The sequence below is a fragment of the Galeopterus variegatus genome, unplaced genomic scaffold (assembly GCF_000696425.1).
Source record: "Galeopterus variegatus unplaced genomic scaffold, G_variegatus-3.0.2 Scaffold1906, whole genome shotgun sequence".
In the NCBI taxonomy this organism is placed as follows: Eukaryota; Metazoa; Chordata; class Mammalia; order Dermoptera; family Cynocephalidae; genus Galeopterus; species Galeopterus variegatus.
The window spans coordinates 311,835-339,240 of NW_007728017.1; the positions used below are offsets into that span (position 1 = coordinate 311,835).

The 27,406-nt window shown below is 41.5% G+C and overlaps 2 protein-coding genes across 3 annotated transcripts in view; one reads left to right on the top strand and one right to left on the bottom strand.

Moving 5' to 3' along the window:
• The window catches only part of ACADSB (acyl-CoA dehydrogenase, short/branched chain), a 42,267-nt gene extending 25,729 nt beyond the window's left edge, over positions 1–16,538 (bottom strand). For both annotated transcript variants that reach the window (XM_008579536.1, XM_008579535.1), the window contains exon 1: positions 16,466–16,538. In XM_008579536.1, coding sequence (XP_008577758.1) covers positions 16,466–16,507 — 42 coding nt within the window. In that variant the 5' untranslated portion in view covers positions 16,508–16,538. The remainder of the gene's footprint in view (positions 1–16,465) is intronic.
• A 2,284-nt stretch (positions 16,539–18,822) lies between these two features.
• The window catches only part of LOC103595990 (zinc finger protein Pegasus-like), a gene marked incomplete at its 3' end in the record, with an annotated part of 10,896 nt that continues 2,312 nt past the window's right edge, over positions 18,823–27,406 (top strand). The window contains exons 1-2 of the mRNA XM_008579538.1: positions 18,823–19,024; positions 25,196–25,385. Coding sequence (XP_008577760.1) covers positions 25,253–25,385 — 133 coding nt within the window. The remainder of the gene's footprint in view (positions 19,025–25,195; positions 25,386–27,406) is intronic.

Consider the following 27,406-nt stretch of genomic DNA (forward strand, 5'->3'; position numbering starts at 1 on the left):
TCTCTAGATACCTTTCACTCATGGCATAAAAAGGATTAAGAACCCCTGACTGCAGAATGTTCTGGAAAGTCTTTTGCTAACTTGTTAAGTTTAGCCACTGTATTAGTCATAACCCTTTCTCCATTATGCTCCAGCATAACGAAGAAGTATTGTTCCAAACATTCTTAAAGTGCTTCAAATCTAGACACTTTCTCAATATCTGAAAGGCAAAGGAAGACATGTCAGAGAAGTTGTGCTGACCTGCAAAGACCTGGTTAGACTTTTCACATGGAAATGCTTCCATAGCATACGGCAGTGCTTAACTTTACAGCCCTGTAGTCATTGGTTTGTACCCAACTGTGCCCTTCTGGCTCCCTTCTGCTGTGAGATGGTTCCAGAGGCACTTCTGCCAATTACCACAGGGCACCACACAAAGCTCCTCCCCCTCAACTTCTTACAGCATTCCTCGCCCTTTGCTGAATTAAGGGCAACTGCACTTTCCTCAGCTTCCCCTGAAGCTCTCTCAAGTGGCAACTTTCTTCTCTCACAATCTACCTTTCCAGGAGAGAGGAGGTAGGGTCCACTACCTCTTTACTTCTCAGTGAAGTTTCAAGAACATTACACCTCCATCCTCTGTGGGAGGAAGGGAGGAGGAAAAGGAATAAGAAAGGTAACTGCTGTCCTCGAAGCTTTGGCCAGCTATCAATTGCACCCGTCCCACCCTTCATCACTGGCCTTCTGCCCACCTGGACAATTTCCTTTATTTACGCAACTCAGTTCCCAAACATGCTCACCCAATACCTGCCAGTATCTTAGGAGAGCACAGAGTCCATGAGGCCAGCCTATGTAACACCGTGGCCTTGAACTGTCCTTCTGCAGTGGCTTTCTCCACCGTCACCCAGTTTTATTGGCCATCCATTCCAAGTTGACGCTCAGTACCACCATCTCCCGAAGTGTCTATTTCAGACAGCCCTTTCTAAGACCACAGCTTCCTGTCCCTCCAGCCTCCCTGCTAAACTATGCCACTAACTTGTTCTAGAACATCGCCAGCTTTCCAGTCCCTTCACACATCTAATTTCTTTCTCCTGGACAGTCTCTCTTGCTTTCATTACCCTCAATATCCAACAGCTTATGTTCTAGGGTTAACCTTTTCATTCACTTTACAATATCCTAAACATTCTAACCCCTATTTTCTTGTTGTTGTTGTTGTTTAAAGATGACCGGTAAAGGAATCTTAACCCTTGACTTGGTGTTGTCAGCACCACGCTCTCCCAAGTGAGCCACGGGCCGGCCCCTTATTGTTGTTTTTAACTCATTATGTTGAGATGTCAGCTTAAGACTTGCAAAAGTCACAGAGTTCCAGTATACCCTTCACCCAGCTTCCCTAACTGCTAGCGCTGTATGTAACCATCGTTCAGTTGTCGCTGTGACCTTGCACAGTCAGAAGAAGACCACGCAGAGGGAGCCTCATATAACTATAAATTCATAGCCATGAACCTCAACTTTGTGCTCACAATAGTCTGGCACTGGAGTTTCTGTAGTCAGTCCCTTTCCCACTCTCCGAAATAATTTCTTCAAACCTCTTACTCTCTTCAAAGCTCCACCCCTCACTGCCAGCTTATGACCTCTCCTGCTGTTAAAAAGAAAACATATGCCAACAATGGAACCACTTTTGACTTTTTACTGCCAAACCCATAAATCATCCTGCATATACAACCACCTTTTCTTTCTCTCTTCCTCTTATAAATAGTGTCCCTTCTCTTAAGAAAGTCCAGACCTCTTCTCTGGATCCCATGCCACCTACCTTCTCAGGATCTTTGGCCATCACTTTTGTCCTCTTGTGTTTTTTCCATTTCTCCCTCATGCTTCTCATCAGCCTGAAAACCTGCTCTAATTCTTACCATGTTAACCATCCTTGACCTTGCATCCATCTCCAGCTACCCCTCTTTCTCTCTCCTCCCCTACATAGCCAAACACTGCCAAAGAGTGGCCTTACCTGCTGTCTCCACTCCTTCATCCCCTCCCCGCATTCACTCCTCACCCACCCCAGGATGGTTCCCCACCACGACTCTGCACAATCTCCCCCCTGTAAGGTCTCCAAACATCTTCGTGCTTTTCAGTCTTCAACTCACTGGCCCTCAGCAGAGTCAGTTTAGTTAAATTAAGTGCATCCTCCTCCTTCCAAATGCTCTTATCACTGATTTCCATGGTTTTGCTCTGCCTGTTTTTCTCCCATTCTTTCCAACTCCAATCTTTCTCATTCTTCGGTAGCTTCTCCCCCACTACTTGACCCTGAAGGGTTGGGAAGAGGGTAGGAGGAGGAGGAGGAGAAACTCTCATACTCTGTGGGCTGAGTGAATAAATAACTGGGGCAATATCACTTTTGACAATTCAGTAATAGTAAATAAAGATAAAGATATATGCTATGGTTTGAATGTGTCCACTCCAAAATTCAGGTGTTGAAACTGTGACTAAAGTGAATTGGATTACAGCCCTTATAAAAGAGGCTGAAGGCAGCATTCTGCTTGTTTGTCCTCCCACTTTCCTCCATGGGAGGACACAGCAAGAAAATCCTCACCAGACAACTGAGCCTGCCAGTGCCTTGATACTGCACTTCCCAGCCTCCAGAACTATGAAAAATAAATTTCTGTTCTTTATAAATTACCCAGTCTCTTACAGCAGTACAAAATGGACTAAGGTAACATATTTACACTAAGGCCCAGAAATTCTACTTTAGTTCATATGCACAAGTAAATATATGCAAAGGATGTAGTGATGTTTGTAAAGGTAAAAATTTTCAAAATCCAAGATCAGCAAAGGAATGCACAAATTGTGGTCTATTGATTCCACAGAATACTTTACAGCAGTTAAAGCAAACTAGGGAGCTATATGTACTTGTATCAATGTGGATAAATCTTGAAAACATAATATTCAGTAAAAAAAAAGCAATCTGCAAAAGGATTTGTTCAGAATGACAGCATTTATGTGCACTTTAAAACATATCAAATGAGAGTATATATTCTTATGGGTATACACAAGCGTAGTAAAAGTTTTAAAACATGAACAGGAAGCATATACATCACCTTCAAGATTGTGGTTACATCTGAGGAGAGGGTGGGAATGTAGGTGTGTTGCAGTATTGTTTTGTTTCTTTAAAAAAAAATCTGCAGCAAAAGTGGGCTGCATGTATATGGGTGCCAGTTATATTAGTTCCTGCACTTTTCAGTATGCTAGAAATATTTAATAATAAAAGTTTTTAGTGTTAAGACTTTATGTATAATTGCCTGAACCATGTATGCTTTAGAATTTTAAAGCAGGCTTGTTTTTAAAAGGCTGGAAGTAGGTTTTAGATAACATGCTTAACATTACACTGCAGAATAATTTTATGCATTTCATAAGAATCTACCTGCTGAATATACACATCATAACACATATTAAAGAATCTGATTTTTTCCAAGAACACTTACCAACTACTCTTAGTGTCTGCACAAGCATCCCTAAGATTTAAATCAGAGGTTACCACTCTTGTTGCACACCCATATCACTTGGGGAGCTTAAAATAAAAAAGAGCTATCGTAGCCCCACCTTAATTAAGATTATGATTCAATAGACTCAGGCCTAGGCTTCCTTATTTCTAAAAATCTCCCCCCTGTTATTCTAACGTGCAACCTCGGCTGGAATCTGTGGTTTACATGCATGGACTTTTTTTTTTTGTCTTTTGTCTTTTTCCGTGTCCAGCAACGGGATTGCAACCCTCGGTGTTGCTCCCACGCCTCGCTCAGCCAGTGAGCGGGAACCGGTCTGTATGTGGGATCCGAACCCTCGGGCGGGAGCGCCGCCACGCTTCCCAAGCGGCGCACTTATCCAGTGCGCCACCGGGCCAGCCCCTACATGCATGGACTTTGAAGACTGAAAACTCAACCCCTCTTACAACTTTCAAAAGCCAAACCATTCAACTTGTTGCTTAGAGTCTGAGAACTGATTCATGAATATACCTCTCCCAAGATGACCCCTCCCAGTTGCCTGGCTTTAAAGTTTTTCATTTGTTTTGAACAGGTAATATATTATCAAGGTTCAAAAAACTGTTACCAAAGGTCAAAGGTTCAGATCCTTTTACCTACCAGCCACCAAAAAACAAAAACAAAACAAAACCCAAGAAACTGCTACCACATCCCAATCCAACCACAGGTAACCACTTTGATTAGTTTCTTATGTATCTTTCAAACACAAAAAAATTATGCTCTGACCAGGTCAGCTAAATTGTCATGCCTTGGTATGGCTGGCCAGTTAGCAGTTGGTTAGAACATGGTGCTGATAACACTAAGGTCAAGGGTTCAGATCCATTTTCCTGGCCAGCCACCCCAAACCAAAAAAAAAAAAACCGGTTGGTTACAGCATGATGTTATAACACCAAAGTCAAGAGTTCAGATATCTTGTACCTGACCAGCCACCCTAAAACAAAACAAACAAAAAAACAGAGCAAGGTATTATAACACCAAAGTCAAGGGGTCAGATTCCCGTATTGGCCAGCCACAAAAAAAAAAAAAATTGTCGTGCCTTGGTAGAACTAAGTCAGTGGTCACATCTGCACATCCTGAAAAATGTTATCATAAGACCATTTTTACTTAGAAACAGACATGATGGCACCAGAAAATTATAAAATAACCTAGAATCCTTCTTGTATCTCTTCTGCTAGGTCCTTGCAGGTAGGATGTAACCTAGCAACAATCCCAAATCTATAAGTCATATACTACCAATGGAAGGACTGACGAAGTGATTGATTAGGCGGGGCTGTCCTCTCTCTCTCTACTTTGATTCTTCCCCCTTCTTTGTGATTATAAAATGCTAAGCTCTAATGGTCCTCTTTGAAGCACATTGCTCAGGGCAACCTGACCTGTGTGTTTCCCAGGATGTAATAGTCATACTGGCTCAATAAATCCTATGCTTTATATATTCAGCCTCAGTTTCTTTTAGGCCAACACCTTTAGTGTTCTTTTTAAATAAACATAAGCAAATAGAAATACACATTCTTAATTTTCTCCCTGTCCTTTCCAAGAGGTAGCATACCATGTACCCTATTCTGCACCTTCCTTTTTTCATGTAGCAATATATTCTGGAGATCTTTTCATATCAGGACATACATGGAATTTTCATTCCTTTTTAAAAACAGTTGCAAAATAGTCCATTGTGTACAAGAACACAGCTTTTGATTTCTTTAAACCAGGCTCCACTTTAGGATGCATAGGAAACTAATAAAAGTCATTACCTGTGGTCCAGGATAGGGCGGGGAAAGGGTTAGATGGGAAAGGTATAACAACTCCTTTTGTTATTATAAATAATGCTGCAACATGGGAGCTTGATTGTGGTGGTGGCTACACAAATCTACATGTGATAAAACGCATAATGTTCCTGTCTATGCCTGCTGATGAATCAGATGTTATGAGTTTAAAGTAATTTTCTTCCCATTTTGATGAGCTGTACGTAAGTACTTGCTTCCCCCGAGCCTTGCCAAAACAGTGTGCTGGCCAATTTTTTGATTTCTGTACCAACCTGATAGGTGAAAAATTATATCACAAGGCCTTCTTTTATTTGAATTTCTCTTATGAATTTGAGTACGTTTTTCATATGTTTAAGAACCATTCATATTTCCTTTTCTGCTTACTGTTTATTCATATCCTTTGCCCATTTTCCTATTCACTTTCTTTTTCTTTTCTTTCTTATGGATTTCCAGGAACTCTATATAAATTAATTAGCTCTTCAGTGACAGGAATTGCAACTTTTTAAAACCAGTTTATCATTTGTCTTTTGACTTTGCTTATAGTTTTGTTTGTTTTGAAGTGCAGAAATATTTTACTTTATTAATCTCTCTTCAGGTGATGGCATTCAGCTTTAAATTAAAATGACCTTTCTTATTCTAAGATAATAAAAGAATTTGCCCATTTATGCATTCATTATCCCCTTTAACGTTCATTTTTATACTGGCAAAAGATAATGGATGAATGAACAATTTAATCTTTTTTCTAAGTCCTCTTCTAACTTAAGGTCCACCAAGATCCTAGTTTGATTCTAGAGCTAGATATTTAGAGTGCTCACCTTTGGAAAGCAAATTTTGACGGTATAAAAATTCCATGTTCTCTTGCACAGATTCAACTTGACAGATCAAGGGAAGGTAACATAATATTATTTTATGATATAAATAAATGTGCAAAATACCTAAAAGAAGGATCTTTTAACTGTCAACTAGCCAGAATATCTCATTCTCCCATCTTGCTGGAAACTAAAGAATATTTTAAAAGTAAATTAATACAGTGAGGTATAATTACACACTATCAGAATGGCTAAAATAAAATATTAGCGACAACATCAAATGCTGGCACGTGTAATGAGATATTGGATCTCTCATATATTGGTGTTGTGAATGTAAAATGGCAGTCACTCTGAAAAACAGTTAGCAGTTTCTCATAAACATGCACTTACCATATGACCCAGCAGTTGTATTCTTGAATATTTATCTGAGAGAAATGAAAACTTAAGTTCAAGATCTGCACACAAATGTTCACAGCAGCTTTATTCATAATAGTCAAAAACTGGAAACAATCCAGATGTCCTTCAATAGGTGAATGGTTAAATACCTGTGGTACATCCCTATCATGGTGTGGGGACCCACTTGGAAGCCCAGAGTTGGCATAATGATTATTTTAAGCTGAAGACATTCGAGATTCAACAAGTGTAGAAAAAGCCTTCTAGGAGCTTCCCTTTGCTGACTAAAAGCAGCAACCTCTGGGACGCTGCCATAAATCTCCTCTCCAGGGGAGTTTTATGGCCCTGAAGAAGATGGATAGACCACTCTGCTCACTTGTGTAGGCAAACATTATCACAAACTTTCTTATCACCTGTCTGTTTTCCTGTAAATCTATTTTGTCTTTCCAAAATAAACCTATTGGTGTTTCCCACAGAAGCCTTTTTTCTTCCTTCCTTTTCACCTAAATTAGGTATGTAAGCATTTAGCCATTTAACAAATTAGATACTTGCTCATTATGTATACAAAATAAACCTTTTACTCCTGTTAATCTGTCTTTTATCATTTAATTCCCAGGCCCCATTTACTGAACCTAAGAGGGTAGAAGAAATGTTTTTTCCCTTCCCCTGCAATGGAATGCTATTCAGCAGAAAAAGAAACTATTACTGTACAATTCTACTTATGAAACATTCTTGAAATGACAAAATTGTACAGACGGAGAAGAAATTAGTGGTTATCAGTGGTTGGGGGCCACAGGGAAGGTGGTTAGGGTTGGCGTGTGGTTGTAAGAAGGCAACATAAGAGATTCATGTGCTGTTGGAACTGTCTTGTAGCTTGACTGTAGTGGTGGATACACAAACATACATGTGATAAAACTGCATGGAATACATACACGCACACATGTAAAACTGAGGATATGTGAAAAGATTGCTGGATTGCATCAGTGTCAATTTCCTGGTTGTGATATTGTACTATAGTTTGGTAATGTGTTACCATTGAGGCAAACTGGATAAAGAGTATGCAGGATCTCTGCATTTCTTACAACCATATGAGAATCTACAATTATCTGAAAATAAAGTGTAAAAAAATTCTATCACCCCTCCCCCCAAGTAAATTAAACAAATTATGGCTCTAAAATTACAGGAATTGGTATGAGTTATGAGAACTATATCAACAATTTAGAAGAATTTAATGAAAACATTCTTAACACTGTATTTCTTATGCCAAATATTTTGTACCTGTTGTCTAAAACATGTATCGGAAGTATTCCAACAGGAAACAGTAGTAGAAAATGGATGGTCCTCTAGGGTGATTTTTTTAAATATAACAAATACAGGGTTAAATGGCAATATGGTTAATTATGCTCATTGCCTACTGTTACCTTAGGTTAATTCACCTAATCAAAATGAGAACAGTGATTTTCTTGACTTTTTTTGCTCCTTGGGATGTAAGGATCAATCTATGGGATATAAATAGTTCTGCTGGTTTATGGAACAATATTTGGATTTTGGGTGGGGGGGGCAGGTGGCTGTTATAGGGATCTGAATCCTTCAACTTGGTTTTATCAGCACCATGCTCTAACCAAGTGAGCTAACTGGCCAGCCCACATGGAACAATACTTAATACAGACTTTGAATCTGACTCAGAGATGGCCAATTATATTAGCCACATTTTCTCTTACAGCCTTAGGTTCTCTGTGGTTGGCAGAGGCACAGTCCTGCCAAGGCAGCAGCAGTTTCCCTTACAATGAAACATGACTAGGAAGAGGAGGAAGGATAATGAGGATTTGCTTCTTTATGCTGTTTATCCTTCAGGGCTTATATGTGTTCATTAGTGAAGTAAATTATGCAATGTTTCTTCCTCTACTTAAAGCACGTTTCATCTTCTTCTACACAGACTTTTTACTGAATTCTGACTACATTAGAAATATCCATTTTAAGACCTGATTGAAATATTGCATATCTCATTTTTAATTTTAAGTTGATCCTTTCCCTACTTTCATATTCCCAAGCCAAAACTTCTATACCAGAATCTCTCTAATCTCTTTTTGCTTTCTCCAAAAACAGTAGCTTCTGTTCTAAGTGTTCTCCAAAACTACTAAAAATTTAACTTTTCCCTTCTACCAGTCTCTGGCTCCTCATTCCAGTCCTTAGGAATTCCTAAAAATGCCTCAACCTTCTAGAAGAATCATAGTGACTGCCTCATAAGAGGGCTAAATAGACCAAGAAAGGGCACAGTGCCAGGCAATCAACATAAAGATCTGTTTGCCTTCTGTGTGAGCTTGGTCAATTCAACCAGCTCTCTTTCCCAAATTATCAGTATGCAAAAATGAAACCAGACACACAACTATTCCCAAAGAAATCTTAAAAGACAGGATCCTATTATGGAACTTAATTTTTTTTTCATTGTGTAATTATTTGGGTCTACCACTTTACCAGGTACTGGGCATTTCTTTAACCTACCTTCCTTTTTAGGGAAGACAATTTGTAAAGCAGAAAGAACACTTAAATAGAAGTCAGGAGACCTGAGTTCCAGACCAGGGGTTGCATGTCCAATGCCTTGCAGGGACCAGGACTAACCCTTAGGAAAGAAGGAATGAAGACAATGCAGGCCCAAGGCAGGGTTAGTGTGCCAGGATCCTAAGAGAAAGGAGAAAAGAATCTTATGGCTGCCAGAGAGGATCTTTATGATTACTTAGTCTTCTTGGCACCAGAGAGAAAGAAGGGTAGGAAACAAATATATTTGCATCTGCAAAGAAAATACCATTTTTGTACTAATGACTAATAAACACTATAAATGCTTGTGTTTTGGTAAACAAAGGGGCTGTTATCCGGGACTGTGGGCAACACTGTCTGGCTGGGCAAGACTCACTCATGTAGGAAGTAACAAAATAAACCTGGGCTTGATTCAACTGTGACTGTTTCTAGCATCCTAGATTGGAGAAGCCAAACCTGCTTGGCAGCTACCAGTTCCTTACTGCTACAGGAAAAAGTACAAACACAACCCCTTAACCTGATAGGCACTTGCCATCTGAACCCATTCCATGCCTCTGCAAACTTATCATATCAGCTCTCCTGACATACTATTTCTTGTACAAGTAGAGCATATTCCTATTTCTACAGCTTTGCTTACACACCTCCTTAGCCTGGAATCTCCACCCTCTGCTGCTTTACCTTAACCTAAGCCATCCCTTCTTTGGATGGTCAGTTCAAACCCCATCCTCTATAAGCACATCTGCCTGTAATATTTATTTAGCATTAGCAATACGCTATCTTCCACTGTCCTAATATTCATTTTTTAACATATACTTTGTCTCCCCATTTAAAATGTAACATCCTTGATGTAAAAGACCCTGTTGTAAACGTATAGATTTCCCAGATTTATCCAAGTACTTTGAATAAAGCAAAGACACCCTGTTTTAGACCGTTTGTGTTGCTATAAGAGAAATACCTGAGACTGGGTAATATAAGGAAAAGAGGTTTATTTGGCTTATGATTCTGGGACACCTGCATCTGGCACAGGCCTCAGGCTGCTGCTACTCATGGCGGAAAGTGGCAGGCAGCTGGCGGGTACAAGCAGATCACATGGTGACAGGAAGCAAGAGACAGAGAAGGTACCAGGGTCTTTTTAAACAACCAGCTCTCGCGAGAACTACTAGAGCGAGAACTCACTCATTACTCCCCATCCCCCAGGGAGAGCATTAATCCATTCATAAGGGATCCGCCCCCATGACTCAATCAGTTCCCAGCACTGCCACATTGGGTATCAAATTTCCACATGAGTTTTGGCAGGGACAACACATCCAAACTCTATCATCCCACCCCTGGCTCCCCAAAACTCATGTTCCTTTCACCTACAAAATACAATCATTCCATCCCAACAGTGCCAAAAGTCTTAGCTTGCTCCAGCACCAACTTAAAAGTCCAAAGTCCAAAGTCTCATCTGAGACCAAAAGCAAAAGTCGTTCCAGCTGTGAACCTAAAAAACAAAACCAAATTTATCTACTGCCAAGATACAATGGTGGAAGAGACCCTGGGTATACATTCCCATTCCAAAAGGGAGGAATAGGCCAAAAGAAAGGAAAAAGAGTCCCCAAACAAGTCCGAAACCCAGCAGGGCAGACATTATGTCTTAAAGCTCCAAAATAATGTTCCTTGTCTCGAAGTCCTGCATCCTGGGCACAATCGGGCATCTGGGCCCCCAAAGCATCCAGCAGCCTTGTTCCCACAGCTCTGCCAGGCACAGCCCAGTGGGCCACGCTGGTGCCTGTGGCTTTTCCAGGCCTGCGTTGCATGTTACCAGTGGCCCTGAAGTTCTGGGGTACTGGCAGCAGCCCTGCTGTGTTGGCTCTACTAGACATTTCCCTGGTGGGGGCTCTCTCTGGGGGCTCTGACCCCACTTTCCTGCTTGGCATTGGTCTAGTAGATGTCCTCTGCAGTGGCTCCGCCCCTGCAGCAGGTCTCTGCCTGGGACCCCAGACTTTTCCAGACATCCTCCGGAATCTAGGTGGAGGCTGCCATGACTCCACTGCTCTCACGTCCTGCCGGCCTGCAGACTTAACACAACGTGGGTGCCACCAAGGTTTTAGGCCTCTACTCTCCAGGGCTGCTGCACGAAACACACTTGGGGCCACTCCAGCCAGAACAGCTGGGATGCAGGGAGCAGGTTCCTGAGGGCAGCTGCACCCCAGGTTTTTCCTCCAGGATAACTCAGTCCTTCTAGGCCTCAGGGCCTGTGATGGGTGGGGCACCCTTCCCGACTTCTCAAATGCCTGCAGGTCTTTCCTCTCATAGTCTCCACTATTAGCATCTGGCTGCCTCACCGCCAAGATAATGTCTTTAGCAACCAGTCTATCTGCTTCACCCTTGTGTTCTCCTGCTCTTCACCTCTTTACCCACATGGCCAGGCTGCAAATTTTCCAAATCTTTACGCTCTGATTCCCTTTTAAATTCTGGCTGTACATCATGATTTTGCTGCCATAACTCAGAGTAGGCTCTTAAAAGCAACCATGCAGCTTGCTTAATGCTTTGCTGCTTAGAAATTTCTTTGGCCAAATGCTCTGGTTCACAACTCTTAAGTCCCACCTTCCACAAAGTCCAAGGGCATGGACACAATGCAGCCAAGTTCCTTGCTATGGTGTAGCAAGGGTGATCTTTTGTCCAGTTCCCAATAAGTTCCTCATTTCTATCAAGGGCATGGACACAATGTAGCCAGGTTCCTTGCTATGGTGTAGCAAGGGTGATCTTTTGTCCAATTCCTGAGAAGTTCCTCATTTCTATCTGAGACCTCATCATCCACATGGTCTTTACAGTCCACGTTTCTATCAACATTCTGGTCACAGCCATTTAACCAATCGCTAAAATCTTCCAAACTTTCCCTCATCTTTTTCTCTTCTTCTACGTCCTCCAGACTCCTCCAACCTTTGCCCATTACCCAGTTCCAAAGCTTCATCCACATTTTCAGGTATCTGTATAGCAACACCCCACTCTTTGGTACCAATTTTCTGTTTTAGTCCATTTGTGCTGCTATAACAGAAATACCTGAGACTGAGTAATTTATAAGGAAAAGAGGTTTATTTGGCTTATGATTCTGGGACACCTGCATCTGGCACAGGCCTCGGGCTGCTTCTACTCATGGCGGAAAGTGGCAGGCAGCCAGTGGGTACAAGCAGATCACATGGTGACAGGAAGCAAGAGAGAGGAAGCAAGAGACAGAGAAGGTGCCAGGGTCTTTTTAAACAACCAGCTCTCGCGAGAACTACTACAGCGAGAACTCACTCATTACTCCCCATCCCCCAGGGAGAGTATTAATCCATTCATAAGGGATCTGCCCCCATGACTCAATCAGTTTCCAGCACTGCCACATTGGGGATCAAATTTCCACATGAGTTTTGGCGGAGACAACACATCCAAACTCCATCACACCCCTTCCTTTTATAAGGAACTCACTCCTGTGATAACAGCATAAATTAATTCATGAGGGCAGTACCTCCATGACCCAAACACTTCCCATTAGGCCTCTCCTCCCAACAGCTCTGTACTGGGGACTAAGTTTCCAACACATGAACTTTGAGGCACACATTGAAACCATAGCATCTATCAAGCTTTTTCTACCAAGATGCCAAATACATGTCCAGACAGGAAAAAGTTGAACGAGACTTACACCTAGTTTGGCTTTTTGGCAGAACTTTTAGAGAATTATCTGAACAAGGAACCAAAAATCACCTCTTAATTTCAAGTTGCCTAAAAATGCTTTGGATCCACAGGTTGACTACAAGGTTCAATTGTCCACTAATAATAGGGTTGTTCCAACAAAATAGGCAGGGAAGTTCTAACCCACCTGTAGGAACAGAAGAGACCTTCTAAGAAGGCAAAGGTGGGCTGAGTGCCAGTGCTGTGGCCTGCTTGCTACATGACTTGGGAACACTGGGTGTTGCCTCCCACTTCCTCATCTGCAAAATGAAGCTACTACTAATGCCTACTTCACAGCGTTCATAGGAAGAGTAAACAGGGTAGTGGACGTAAAACTCTGTCCCTGGTCCACAGTAAGTTCTCAATAAATTCTGCCTTTCCTTTTGTTTCTGGGTAGGAACCAAAATTAGCCCTACCTTGCATTTCTCTACCCTCCATGCCACTTGCTGCCACACAACAATCTAACTATACTATAGCTCTGATAAAGTACCTCTCAAGCTCTAAACCTTCAATGGCTTTCCACAACCCAAAAGGATAAACCCCAAAATTCCTTAAAATGGCCTCATTCCCCTTTTTCTGCAGTGTTCTTGCCGCCCCTTGGCCCTCCTAAACTCTAACCCAGCTTCCAAACAGCGTGTCTCTTTCTGAGTGGTCCCAGTCATCACTCTCTCCTCTGAACCCACAGGACGACTGCAGACCACTTAGAATTTGTTCCACACCTAAATGATAAGAGATTAGTTGCAAAAAGTTCTAGCCTCTTCACTAAAAGATAAACTCCTTGAATGTAGGGTGTTTTCGTCATTATTATATGTGCCATAGCAGACAATGCCTTACGAATGGCAATAAGAACTAACATTTATTGAGAGCTGACCATATGTCAGAGAATATTCTAAGTGCCTTGGTATTAGCCCGTTTTCTGTTGCTTATAACAGAATACCTGAAACTGGGTAATTTATAAGGGAACAGAATTTATTTCTTAGAGTTTTGGAGTCTGAGAAGTCCAAGGTACAGGGGCCACATCTGGTGAGGGCATACTTCTTCGGGGGAACTCTCTGCCGAGTCCCATGGTGACGCAGGGTATCACAGAACAAGGGCTGAGCCGAGCGCTTCCACGTGCTCATTTGCTTTGCTTATAAAGCCACTGGTCTACTCTGTGATAACCTATTAAACCGTTAACCCATGAATTGATTAATCCATTCTTGGAGGAACAGTCCTCATGATCCAATCAGCTCTTAAAGGCCCCACCTTTCAAATACCATGTCAGATTTCCCACCCTCTTAACACTGTTACAGTGGGAATCAAGCTTCAATGAGTTTTGGGGGGACAATCGATACACAGCAGTCTTATGCGAACAATGAACTCATTTAATCTTCATAACAACTCTGGAAAGTAGGTACTATTATTATTCTCCCCATTTTACAGATCAGGAAACTGCAACCCAAAGAGGTTAAGTAAACTGCCCAAGGTTATGCCACTAGGATGTGACAGAGCCTGGGTTCAAACCTGATATGGATTGAATTGTGTCCCCCAAAGATCCACGTTAGAAACAACCCCCACTGTGACAGTGCTAAGCGGGTGGGAAATCCTATTATGGTAATTGAAAGGTTGGGCCTTGAAAAGGTGATTAGATGGTGAAGACCTTGCCCTAGTGACCTGATAAATCCATTGATGGTTTAATGGTGGTCATGGGTGTGGCTCTGATGGCTTTATAAGGACAGTAAGTGAGGAGCTTAGTCTCTCTCTGCTCCTGCCATTTTTGCCAAGAGACACCACCACCAAGGCCCTCACCACATATGTTCCCTGGACTTTGGACTTCCCAGCATTTGAAACTGTAGGCAATAAATACCATATTTCTTTATAAATCACCCAATTTCAGGTCTTTCTGTTATAAGCAACAGAAGTGGACTAAAACAAAACCCAAGCAGTCTGGCTGCAAAATCTACATTTTTTTTTATTTTAAAGATGACTGGTAAGGGGATCTTAACCCTTGACTTGGTGTTGTCAGCACCACGCTCACCCAGTGAGCGAACCGGCCATCCCTATATAGGGATCCGAACCCGCGACCGTGGTGTTATCAGCACCGCACTCTCCCGAGTGAGCCACGGGCCAGTCCAAAAAACCCACATTCTTAACCACTATGCTACGGTCAATATTCACTCAATTAAATTAGCTAATTTATGTAAAAGAGCTTTAAAAACTATGAAGGACTATGAGACATACACACAAAAACAATAAATCCAAACAAAATTGGTCCCTGATAACTCTAAGGAAGGGGAAGCAGTAGAGCACAAAGGTTAAGTCTAGAATCTGACAGAGTCTGAATACAGCTCTATCACTTTCTAGCCTTGGGCAAGGCACTTAATCTCTTTCTGCATCAACCCCTCACCTGCAAGATTAAACTCCTTATTAGGACGCTGTGAAAATTAAATGAGATGATGCAGACAGCACATCAGCAATATGCCTGCCACACAGTACACAGTGAATAAATGTTGGCTCTAAAACAGAGTTAAACTTAAACCCAGGAAAACGTTTTTGCTAAATTATCCAACAATTATAAACACTACTAAACTGTAATTATAAGAGTATACTTCTGTTCCTTTGGGACAATATACTGACATGACTTTACTAATTTTCTGAACCTCCCAAGCCTGTAAAACAGTCAAATAACATTAATTATCTCTAATGTGAGACAAAAAGATAAAGAGTCCTGCCTCTGGGCATAAGACTTAAGCAGCAGTTGAAGAGCCTTTAACTCATTAAAACAAGTGCACAGGAAATAAAAAAAGTAAAAGTCAGCAGTGGGAAAATTTTCAATGAAATGTACTGACAAACCTAAGTCTACCTAAACGTGACAGGGTTTTGGAAAACATGCCCTAGGACGAGGGACTGAAGAGGATAGGGCTGTTTAGTGTGGCAATGACAACCCAGACACAAGGGCTGTTAAAGAATCAACAGTTTGTGTAGGTCCAGAGGGCAGAATTAAGTACATACAACAGGGGGCTAGCCAGTTAGCTCAGTTGGTTGCAGCGCAGTCTTCTAACACCAAGATCAATGTTTTGGATCCCAATACCAACCAGCTGCCAAAAAAAAAAAATAGGTACGTACAACAGGAGGCTGGTTTCAGCAAGTTCGAGCAAGCGGGACTGGGATGGGCTCCTCTGGGCCGTGGTGAGCCCATCCGTGGAAGATGCTCAGGACCCAGCCGCGAGATAAAGGACGGGAGGAATTCTCTCCCTGGCCGGTAAGTCCGACCAACTCCGAAGTCCCTTCCTGCCTTTCGAGCGGGGCCGCAGAAGGGACACACTCTGCTCGGAATGAGACTGTGCCTATATTTTAACAATCTGCTTTTGAAAGGGGAGTCAAATGGAATCATCGAGGGAAGGTGGCTTAGGGCGTCAGGTAGGTTTGACATCTGTGACAAGTGCTTCCAGGGATCCGAGACTCGGTGGCTGTCAGGACCCAACGGCTTGCAAAAGACACCTTGCTGACTCGGCTCCGCCAAAGAAGCTTCTAGACCAGCCCCCGGCCCCACTTTCCACCAAATGCCGCCCCCAGCTCTCCCCAAAGAAGCGGAGGTCTGGAGGGAGATTGGAGTCGTTGACCGCCTGCGGGTGAAGGGTCTGGAGACCGGCCGGCGGAGCGAGGAAGGCGCGGGCCCAGGACGTGGAGCGGAGTTCAGGCTGGCACCGCGGCCCGTTAGGAAACATAGCTGGTGGCGACGCCGAAGGCCAAGGTCGCCCTGGGCCCTCTGGACGCCCTCCACAAACGCACTCACCAGCCCACTGCCGAGCAGCAGCCGAACCGCGGGACCCTCCATCGCTGCCGCTGCCCGGATCGCTCGATCGCTCCCGTCTGTTCTGTGTCTCTGGGCAGCGCGCCAGCACCAGCGCCTGGGGGCGGGCCGAACCAGGGCCCCGCCCACCCACCACGCCCCTCACACACCCTTCGAGGCCCCGCCCTCTCGCACCTACGGAACCCCAAGAGAGACATACAACTCCCTCCTTCGCTTTCGCCCTACGTACTGCTCACGCGATACTTGGGCAAGGCCGGGGGCGGGAAGAGAGCTGGAGACACAACAAACATGGCGGCAGCGGCGGCGTCGGTGACGGTGACGAAGACGGCGGCGGCGGCGACGGCAGCGGCGTTGAACGAGGAGGTGGGGGTCCCACTGTGCAGTTGTCAGGAGGTAAGTAGCGGGCTGCCGGCTTGGACGGCGGCGACGCAGCTGAGGAGGGCATGTAAGAAGGAGCGGCGGGAGGTGAGTCCCCGCCCGAGACTCAGGTCCAGCAGAGGGTCGGGCGTGGCCCGTCGGTGGGCGGTGTCTCGACCCGGGACCTTTCAGGCCCGAGTGCGGAGGCCTGCGGGGCTTGTGGCCGAGGGGAACCCGAGGGGGCGGTGCCTGTGTTGTCCGAGGCTCCGGGGTGCGGACTGCTGCCTGTGGCTCTGACAGGTGGTTGTGCGGGGGGCGCCCCGAGGTTTAAGTTTTCACCGGGTCCCATGGGCTGGGGCTCCGCCCAGGAGCGGGTCTCCTAGGTGTTCCGAGTCCCGATGAAGATGTTCCAGTCCTGGTGAGGGTGCTGCCCCAACGCCGGTCCCGGGCTGCTCGTTGGGAGGACTTTAGAACCTTCGTCTTTTATGTATTGAACCTGCCCGGTGTGTTTCCACTGCACGTGCATTCTAATTTTAGGCACCTGTGATGTTTGGAAGGGTATTGTAGCAAAGAACGATTTAGGTTTATTCGGGGTTCAGGTCTCTTGATAAACTGTCTGGAGTGCGAGGAGCCAAGCCGTGCACCTACTGACTGCCCGATAACTGGATCTGAAGTTAAACCTCTTCCAGCTCCCACTAACCACGTGGTACATTTAGTGTACCGTTAACAACTGGTCAGAACCCGAAAGAGGAGTGACAGGCGAGCAGAAAAAATGAAGGCTTCTTAAATGTGAGATTGTTGCTTTGCCTCCCACGGATCTGTCGCCCCTTTTCCCCTGGGTGACGAGCCACCAAAGCCCATCTCTTCTGAGCAGTGAGAAGTCCCGAAACGGGGTTAATCTTCTGGAACTCTCAAGAGAGGCATTCCTTCCATTTGGGAAATTAACCCCGAATTGGGGTTCTCTTCTTGCATTTATTCTCCAGACCAAGAAGTTCCAGGAAGAGAACATAGGTGGGGTTTTTGCTAAGTACAGTTTAACAAGTTTAACAATAGAAGCTGGCAACATTCAGTAAGGTGACATTATAATTCAGTTAAGTCATCCACTAACAAAAGCTTGATTTTGTTAAGCATACTCTTCTTACAGCAATTCTTTACATATCAATCAGTAACCTGTCTTTCAGCCAGCAACCTTGCTGTGTTCCAATTTTTTTATCTTACAACAGAGACTATAGCCTGGGGAAATTTTCCTGTCCTTTGCAAGGTCAATATTTGAAACTGCAAGGCTTTGGAAAACCAGGCCCTGTGAAGTACATTTGTTTTATGCGTACTTCACATGAGATCTCAGGAAATTCAGTATAGAAGAAACAGAACTTCTTTAAAACAACTTTTTGAAATATCTGGACTAACAATTTTTAAATTCCATTTAATTTTGATTTATGTCGTGTCTTCAACACTAGCTAAAGACTAATACGTGTATTCATGGGAGTTCGTTCCAGTGAATTGAGATTTCAGTGATCTTCTCTCCTAGCAATCCAGAGTGTTGCCCAGAACCCGATAACTGTTGTGTATTGCAGTAGAGAGGACAATAAAGATGGGAATCAGATATGTCTTTGTTAGGTGTGAGTGGTGGGGTTTTGGGGTTTTTTTTTTTTTTTTAATCCTTTCCTACAAATATTTCCCTGTGTAGCGCGAATGCATTGTTTTTATGCAGCTATAGCTGTTAGTGGTACTAAGCCTGACCCTTTTAGAAGTGCACTGTGAACAAATGAAATAAATTTAGAAAAACATTAAAATTTTTGTCAAAATTGAAATCTTAAGAAATCCACAGTGAAAACGCAGTGAAACAACATGCACTAATCTAGGGTATGTTATTTTTTGATGATTATATAGAGCTTTTGTTGAAGCAATTGCTTAGTTCTTTAATCTGTCAGTTTTAGTAGTGGTAAGATTGGCACAAGTTGTTAGTTTATTAAACCTATAGATGCTAATTAAGTTTCTGTCTTAAAGATTTTGATTTGTGGTGTGCTTTTCTTTGCAGACCTCTGTATGGCTTTTAAATTTTAGTTGAAATTCCCTCCATGGCCTTTTGGAGTCCTTTGGCATGTCATCAGAGTGAATTTCGATTACTCCATATTTCATCGATGTTGCAGTGGCAAGAAAAAGGAACTGATTTGGGGTGAAAAGGTTAGATTGTACAACTCTAACATGGTTTTACTTCCATTTTATACTATGCTTTTTGATTTCTCAAAGCTTCATAATGTCCCTGTTTGTCTTCAAAGAGTTTTTGACAGTTCTGAAATCAGAAGTTGTGTTCTAATTCTTTTTGAAGACCCATGTTACTCTATACAAACCAAGCCTCATTTGTCAGCCTTTTCTATTAATCTGTATTGTATTGCAGAGTAAATCTTTCAATGACTATAATTATTAGGCTATAGCAGTAAATACATCTGTTGAACTATAATCACTTTATGTTTATAGGCCTGCCTAACCCCAAATTAAGTTGTTGTATAAGTTAAGTTAGTTTCTAAGTATTCTTCCTTATAGTCAGTAACCCTTAGACACTTCTCAAAGAAATGTTAAATGAATGAAACATATCCTTCTGTTCCCTAATCAAGTTGTTCTCAAAATTTTCTCATAGTTTATAAAAAAAGACAGACTTTAGGAGGAAGTTAGGTAAAAGAGCCTCTTCTCTGGTTCTTATATTACCTCTGTTTCATAGTAGTGGTTGCCTTCTACTTCGCATCTTGGTATATCTATTTTAAATTATTAGCTCCTAGTTAAGAGGATGTGTGTGTGTGTGTGTGTGTGTGTGTGTGTGTGTGTGTGTGTGTGTGTGTATGTATATATTGATTGACAACTTCCCACTTATAATATGATACTGAAAAGGGATCAGAGGACTTCATATGAGATAAATCCAAGAAAAGTCAGAGAATAGCTTAAATTACCTGCTTGAAGGTAAAAGGTTTTCATCTTTTTTGGGGATATCAAAGCTTAATTCTCAGATACCTCTTTTTCCTCCACTGACTTGGGTAGCCTCTGGTTGTTTTGTAAAAGCATTTTGAGCTACAAATGGATAATGTGAGGGAAGCTATTGTCATAAAAATGATTTAGGTGTACTCTAGCCAGTTTGATTGACAACTTCCCACTTATAATATGATACTGAAAAGGGATCAGAGGACTTCATATGAGATAAATCCAAGAAAAGTCAGAGAATAGCTTAAATTACCTGCTTGAAGGTAAAAGGTTTTCATCTTTTTTGGGGATATCAAAGCTTAATTCTCAGATACCTCTTTTTCCTCCACTGACTTGGGTAGCCTCTGGTTGTTTTGTAAAAGCATTTTGAGCTACAAATGGATAATGTGAGGGAAGCTATTGTCATAAAAATGATTTAGGTGTACTCTAGCCAGTTTCTATATATACATAAACCTAAACATCCTGGACAAAACTTAGCATAATTTTAATCTGACTAATCGCAGGAAGGACTCAGGAATGTTGCTATATCATAAGGAATGGTAATCATGAGGAATGGGAATATTCTTCTCTTTGGTTGATATAATTAGATATATGTCTCAGTACAGGTTGCTATAACAAATTACCATAGACTGGGTGGTTTAAACAAATACTTATTACTTACAGTTCTGGAGCCTGGGAAGTCCAAGATCAAAGATCTGCTGGCAGAACCAGTGAATGGTGAGGGCCTGTTTCCTGGTTGTATCCCCAAGTGGCAGAGAGACAGAGGAAACTAGTTCTCTGAGTCTCTTCTTGTAAGGGCACTAATCCCATTCACAGAGCTCCACCTTCGTAATCTAATTCCTAAAGGCACCACTTCCAATTACCATCACACTGGAGATTAGGATTTCAACATATGGATTTTGGGGAAGTGAGTCCATAGCAATATCAGCAGAAAGAGTAGATTTGGGTTGGAATACACCACCCAAATCTATAATAGTACTGGAAAATGCTTAAATATATTTATTTTTCTGATGATGTGATTATTTTACACATTGAAATTTTAAGTAAAGGAAGTAATTTTTTTGACTAACAAGTTCCAGGGTGTGGAGTTTATAGCCAGTAGGAAAGATATCATTGGAAAAACATATAGTTTGCTGATTTCCTGAAGAGAAAGAGTGTGTGTGTGTGTGTGTGTGTGTGTGTGTGTGTTATGTTTGCAAAGTTTTTATATTTATCGTTGCCTTAGAAGCATCTCCAGATATCAGTTAATTTGTGGAGTTCTTAGATTAAACTTTCAGTCCTGAGACTGATGATGATTATATTAAAGACAGGAAAATGGTTTGGATAGAAAACCTTTATTTTCTTTCTATAACAGGAAGTCTTCTGTAGTTTTAGAATTATTGTTCTTTTTCCATTTATTGTGCTTAGAAATATTGATTTGAGATGTAGAAAGCTGGGTTTTGAACCAAAGAATCCACTTAGATTTAGCCACCTTTCATTCCTATGGGTCTGTTTTATTGACTAGAACTTGGCAAGGGCCCGTCATGCCTTGGGATATGAGGATATGTGCAATAAGTGATACAGGTCAAGTGGGCACGAAAATGCTTAGGGATTAAATGATACCTTATTTTGAAATCATGGCAGGATGTCTGAGGTTATAAACACTATCAGTATATTTAAAATTCTAGTTTAAGAATAGTTTTCCGGCCTGGTGGCGCACTCGGTAGAGTGCAGCGCTTGGGAGTGTGGCGGCGCTCCCGCCAAGGGTTCGGATCCCATATAGAGACTGGTCCGCTCACTGGTTGAGCGCGGTGCGGGCGTGACACTGAGGGTTGTGATCCCGTTGCCGGTCGCGGTACGGGCGCGACACTGAGGGTTGCGATCCCGTTACCGGTCACGAAAAAAGACAAAAAGGAAAAAAAAAAAAAAAGAATAGTTTTCTTCATGTTTGCAATGTTATCTTATTTCACTGTCATCCCTTTTTTTGGTCTAATCATGCATTATGATTGAAAAGCAGCATGCAATTTATGGCAAGGAACACAGTGAAATTTATGTGACAATGTGATAACAGCCAAGACTGTCAAAATATGCCAACCATCCTCTGTAATTAGGCTCATTTGTGTTCTTAAATTTGAGATGCATGTATAAAAATATCATTTTCTTCTGCTTGCTTACTGGCAATCTTCTGTGTTTTTATTGCACTGTCACATGTACTGTAGCAACATTATGCTTTCTAATCAAGATTTGGTAAGGTTTATCTTTTCAGTGGAAATGTATTAGTATTCATATGAACTGATTGGTAAGAAGTGATGCTAAGTTGCAGTGTGAATACTAGGGCTTTACAGCTTTTACAATTTAAAAAATAATTTCCCAGATCTTACACTTGATCATTTTTTTCATTGGAGATGACTAGCTCACATTTTCTAAACAAAGGACAAAATTTGAAGGACACATAATCAGCAGAATCAACCATATTCACAAAACAAATAGTAATAAAATGATCAGGAAACATAGAACCAATTCAAGTAAACATGTTAAAGGGGGCAGGGGGAACAACTAAAACAAACTGGTTCAAAAGCCAGCAATAATCAATAATCCTTGAGATTGAGAAAGTAGAGCCAGACCAAAGCAAGTGATTTAAAAAGGTGGCCTAAAAGTAAAAAAAGATGAGTATGGGAAATTGCAAATTGGGAAATGTGAATTAATGAAACTAAAGTGGACCATTGCTTTTTTTGTTGTTGCAACTAAGGAAGATAGATGCTGAGTATATTCTCCAAGCAAGCTGATAAACTGATAGAAAAAGGGAAAATCTTTGAATCTGGACAGTGATGAATTTCTTAATCCAAGGCATAACCATTAGAAAGGTGGTACTAGAGTCCAGTGGAGAAGGGCTGGTCTATTGGTTGTGCATTGCTGAGACAATTAAATATCTCCTTGTAATAAAGTATGTTTTCACTCTTACCTCACACCATACACAAAACTCAATTGCAGATAAAAATATGAAAGATTAAAAAAAATACTAAAGTTTTTAGAAGAAAACGTAGGAGAACTCTTCAAGTAAGATGTAGGCAAGGATTTCTTAAATAGGACACAAACAACTCTAAATGTAAAGAGGAAAAATCGGGTAAATTGGGCTATTAATATAGTTCTTAATAGAACTTCTGTTCATCGAAAGTTACCATTAACTTGGGCACAGGTTCTGATGGTCAATTCTGTGCCCTGTGAATATGTATAATCAATGAAAAAACTAAAAAATATTTCTAAAATTTAAAAAAAGTTACCATTAAGAAAGTGAAAAGGCAGCCACACAGTGGGAGAAAACACTTAACATACACATATCTAGTAAAGGACTCATATCCAGAATATTATGAAGAACTCTCATATTAAATAGAAAAAAACCCAGTAGAAAAATGAGTAAAAGATTTGGACATTACACAAAAGACGGTATCTCAACGGCTAATTAACATACTAAAAAGTTCACAACTTCATTAATCATCAAGGAATACAAATTAAAACTGGTCTGATACCATCACCACACCTACCAGAATGGCTAAAATGAAAAAGGAAAAAAAATCCACATGTTGGCAGGGATATGGAGCAACAGAACTCTTGTTCACTGCTAGTGGGAGTGTAAATTGGTATAATCACTTTGAAAAACTATTTGGCATTATCTAAAGCTGAATTTTACTTTGATTTCATGCCTGTGCAACAGAAATGAGTACAATGTTAAGCAAAAGACATGTAGTAATATGTTCACAGAATCTTTATTTACAACAGCCAAATACTGGAATTTACCCAAATGACCCCCAAACAGTACAATAGATAGATTAGTTGTGGTATGGTCGCATAATGGACTACTGCAATGAAAATAAGTAAACTTCAGCTACATGCAACACTGTGGATGCATCTTACAATCATAATGTTGAGTGACAAACCATACAGAGGCTCATAGTGTATGATTCCATTTACATAATGTTGAAGAACAGACAAAATTTATCTACAGTGTCAGAAGTCAGGATAGTGGTAACCCTTGACAGGGTAGAGGGGGCCTAGTTACTGTAAGGGTAACCAAGGGAGGCTTCTGGGATGTTGGCAGCCTTCTGTTTCTTGATCTTGGTGCTCATTTCATGGATGTGTTCACTTTATGACAATTCATAAAGCTCTACCCTTAACGATTTGTGTGCTTTTCTGGGTATGTGGTAGACCTCAAGAAAAAGTTAAGCATATATGCTGAGAAGTGAGTAATCTTTATCTTTAGTTGCCTACTACTGGCTATTAAAGATGAAAACTTTTTTAGGTGGAAAATTACTCATTAAAAAGTTAAAATTTTTAGCATAAGGTGTATATAAGGAGGAACATATTTATTTGCATGAAAATATTTCTACTGGAAGAAAAGACCTTTTGTCTCCCAGGTGCTAGACTTCCTCATCTTGTTCCTACTGGAAAGCTTTTTGGTTATTTGATTTGTGAATTTGGGCCATAAGCCTATATGAGGAAAGTCTTACAAGAGCCTTCCCTTCTCTACACCAGCACCAGGGATTTTTTCTCTTGTTTCCCCAGTCTCTGAGTGGGTAGGATGATGCGTGGTAGAGGTGGTGATTTGGTTATTTTCTAGAGCAGGGGTGGGGAAACTATGCCCTGTAGGCCAAATCTGGCTCAATGCCTGTTTTTATAAGGACTTTATTGGCCACACCTATTTGTTTGGATATTGTCTATAGCTGCTTTTAGTTACAGTGACAGAGTTGAGTAGTTGCACAGATGGGCATAGCCTGGAAAGCTTAAAATATTTACCCTCTGGCTCTTCAGAAAAGTGTTGCCACCCTCTGTTCTAGACCACTCATGTCTAGACTACTTATTCATGTGAACACTATGATCTAAGAGACTTTGCTGGTAGTTACTAGCACATGTGGCTATTTCAATTTAAATTAATTAAATAAAATAAAAAACTTAGGTCATTTGGATTAGCCACATTTCAAGTGCTCAGTAGTTACATGTGGCTAATAGCAGCTGTATTAGACAGTACAGATATGGAACATGTGCATCATCCAGAAGATTATCTCTGAGCCCTCATTGAGCCACTTGGTTTCTTTACTGTCTCCTTCATCTATAATCCTTGCTGATGTGCTTATTTCTTTCATCTGGACTTATTTCCTCTTTTTTCTGTCTTTATTTCTTTCCATCCTCTATGACTAAGTTTGAATCCCAATTTATGTTTATTAAATATATTGATTTTTTACCATTGCATGTATGTCTTCCTTAGTTCACCAGAAATAATATAAAGTATTTAAAGTCAGGCACCATGTTTTCTGTTGCTTTGTATTCTGTTTTGCCCAAAATAGTTTTTGTCACTGCTGTTGTTTTGCTGTGTACTGGATCTCTTTAAATAATGCAAAATTATTTCAGTTTTTTTTTTCTAGGTATAACAAACTGTAAACTTAAAAATAAAACCAAAAAGCAAAGATGGGTGAAAAGAAACCAGAGCCTTTGGACTTCGTGAAAGATTTTCAGGAATACCTGACTCAACAGACCCATCATGTGAACATGATTTCTGGATCAGTTAGTGGGGACAAAGAAGCAGAGGCTCTTCAGGGAGGTAGACTCATTTTAATACTGTTAAATAATTCACTTTTTATAAATGTATTAATGTTTGTGTGTTTTTGGGGGGTGTGGGGGGCAGCTGGCCGGGACTGAAGATTACTATTCACTAACTGAATCATTTAGTTTTTTTATAGAAAGGTATAGGGCATTTTTTGTCCTTTTTTAAACATGCTGACATTCTTGCTGAGGGAGATTGACTTAACATGTTCCAGAGATGCATTGTGGTCTTGTTGGAAGATTAGGGCTTCTAAATACCCTTTCTGTCCTCCAGGTTCTATGAGCTAACAAGAGACACATGGAACCCAAGGAGGGGTCAAAACACTGGCTTCACTACATATAGAATTCAACCTTCAGGAAATCTAGATTACATCTGAGACCAAAATAGGTTATGTTTCTTTCTTCTTAAAATGAAGAAAGGGCTGACCACGTTTACCTATCCAAGAAGAGAAACTACAATAGAGAAAGCAGTGACGTGCTTGAGCCTGCTAGAGTAAATTTTGTCTACTTTGCTTACTACATAAAGACTGGACTGTATTCCCAAACCTAGTTCAAGGGTCAGCAAACTATATAGCCATAGCCCCATATGAATTTCTGGCTTTTGTATGGCCTGCAAGCTAATAATGGCTTTTACATTTATAAATGGTTGAAAAATAATCAAAAGAATAATAATATAATAACATGTATTAGTTCATTTCTGTTCCTTGTAACAGAATACCTGAAACTGGGTAATTTATAAAGAAACAAACTTTATTTCTTACAGTTTGGGAGGCTGGGAAGTCCATGGTTCAGGGGGCACATCTGGTGAGGGCCTTCTTCTTGGTGGAAACTAACTGTACAGAGCCCCTGGTGACCAGAATATCACATGGTGAGAATGGGCTGAGCAAGAGAGCTACCCTGCTCACTTGCTCTCCTTATAAAGCCACAGAACCACGCCCATTATCTGTTAATGGATCAATCTATTCACCTGGGTACAGTCCTCACAAATTAATCACCTCTTAAAGGCCCAACTTTCCATTACCATTATAGGATTTCCCACCCACCTTAACACTGTTACACTGGAGATCAAGTTTCCAATATACGAACTTTTGGAGGACACATTTGACCCATAGCAATATGTGAAAAGCATTTGAAATTCAAACTTCAGTGTCCATAAATAAAGTTCTTTTTGAACACAGATATGTTTATTTGTTTACATAGTTTTTTTTGTTCTTGTTGTTTTGTTTTTTTAAAGATGACTGGTAAGGGGATCTTATCCCTTGACCTGGTGTCAGCACCACGCTCTCCCAAGTGAACCACAGGCCAGTCCTATGTTTACATAGTTTCTGTAGCTGCTTTTATGCTAAAACAGCAGAGTTGAGTAGTTGTGATAGAGGCCCTGTGGAACAGAAAGCCTGAGGTATTTATTCTCTCACCCCTATATAAAAATGCTTGCTGACCCTTGACCTAGATGTTCTAGGGCCTTGTGATTCAGGGATGGGTAGCAGGGGCCAGGCATCACCTTGGAGCTTGCAGAAATAGAAAACTCCTGGCCTTACCCCAGATCTACTGAATCATAATCCGTGTTTTAATAAGATCCCCAGGTAATTCATGTATACATTGAAATCTGAGAGTCACTGGCTTGGGAAAGTAATGGTAGAGAGGGAGATATTGAGTCTTGTCTGTCCAGTGGAGTGGCCCTGTTGCATACTGGCCTTGCCCCAACCAGCAAAATCACTTCTCTTCCTTTGGTGAGGGGTGGAAAAGACAGTGGAGCAGGAGGTTTGAATTGTGCATTCCAGCACTGCTACCTCTGGAATGGAGTAAAAGACCTTTTCCCATGAAGCTGTAGGAGTACAAATTTTCCTCCTAATGCCAGTGTATAGATTCCTGGACTGGGATTCAAGAGACCAGGGTTGTAGTCCCTGCCATTTGCCGGTTTTCCTAATTGTAAACATCTGTCCCTTCAGTTTTTTTTGCGGGGGGGGGGGGGGGGGGGGGGGGGGGGGGGGGGGTGATGGGTGGCCCACCGTCCTTCTT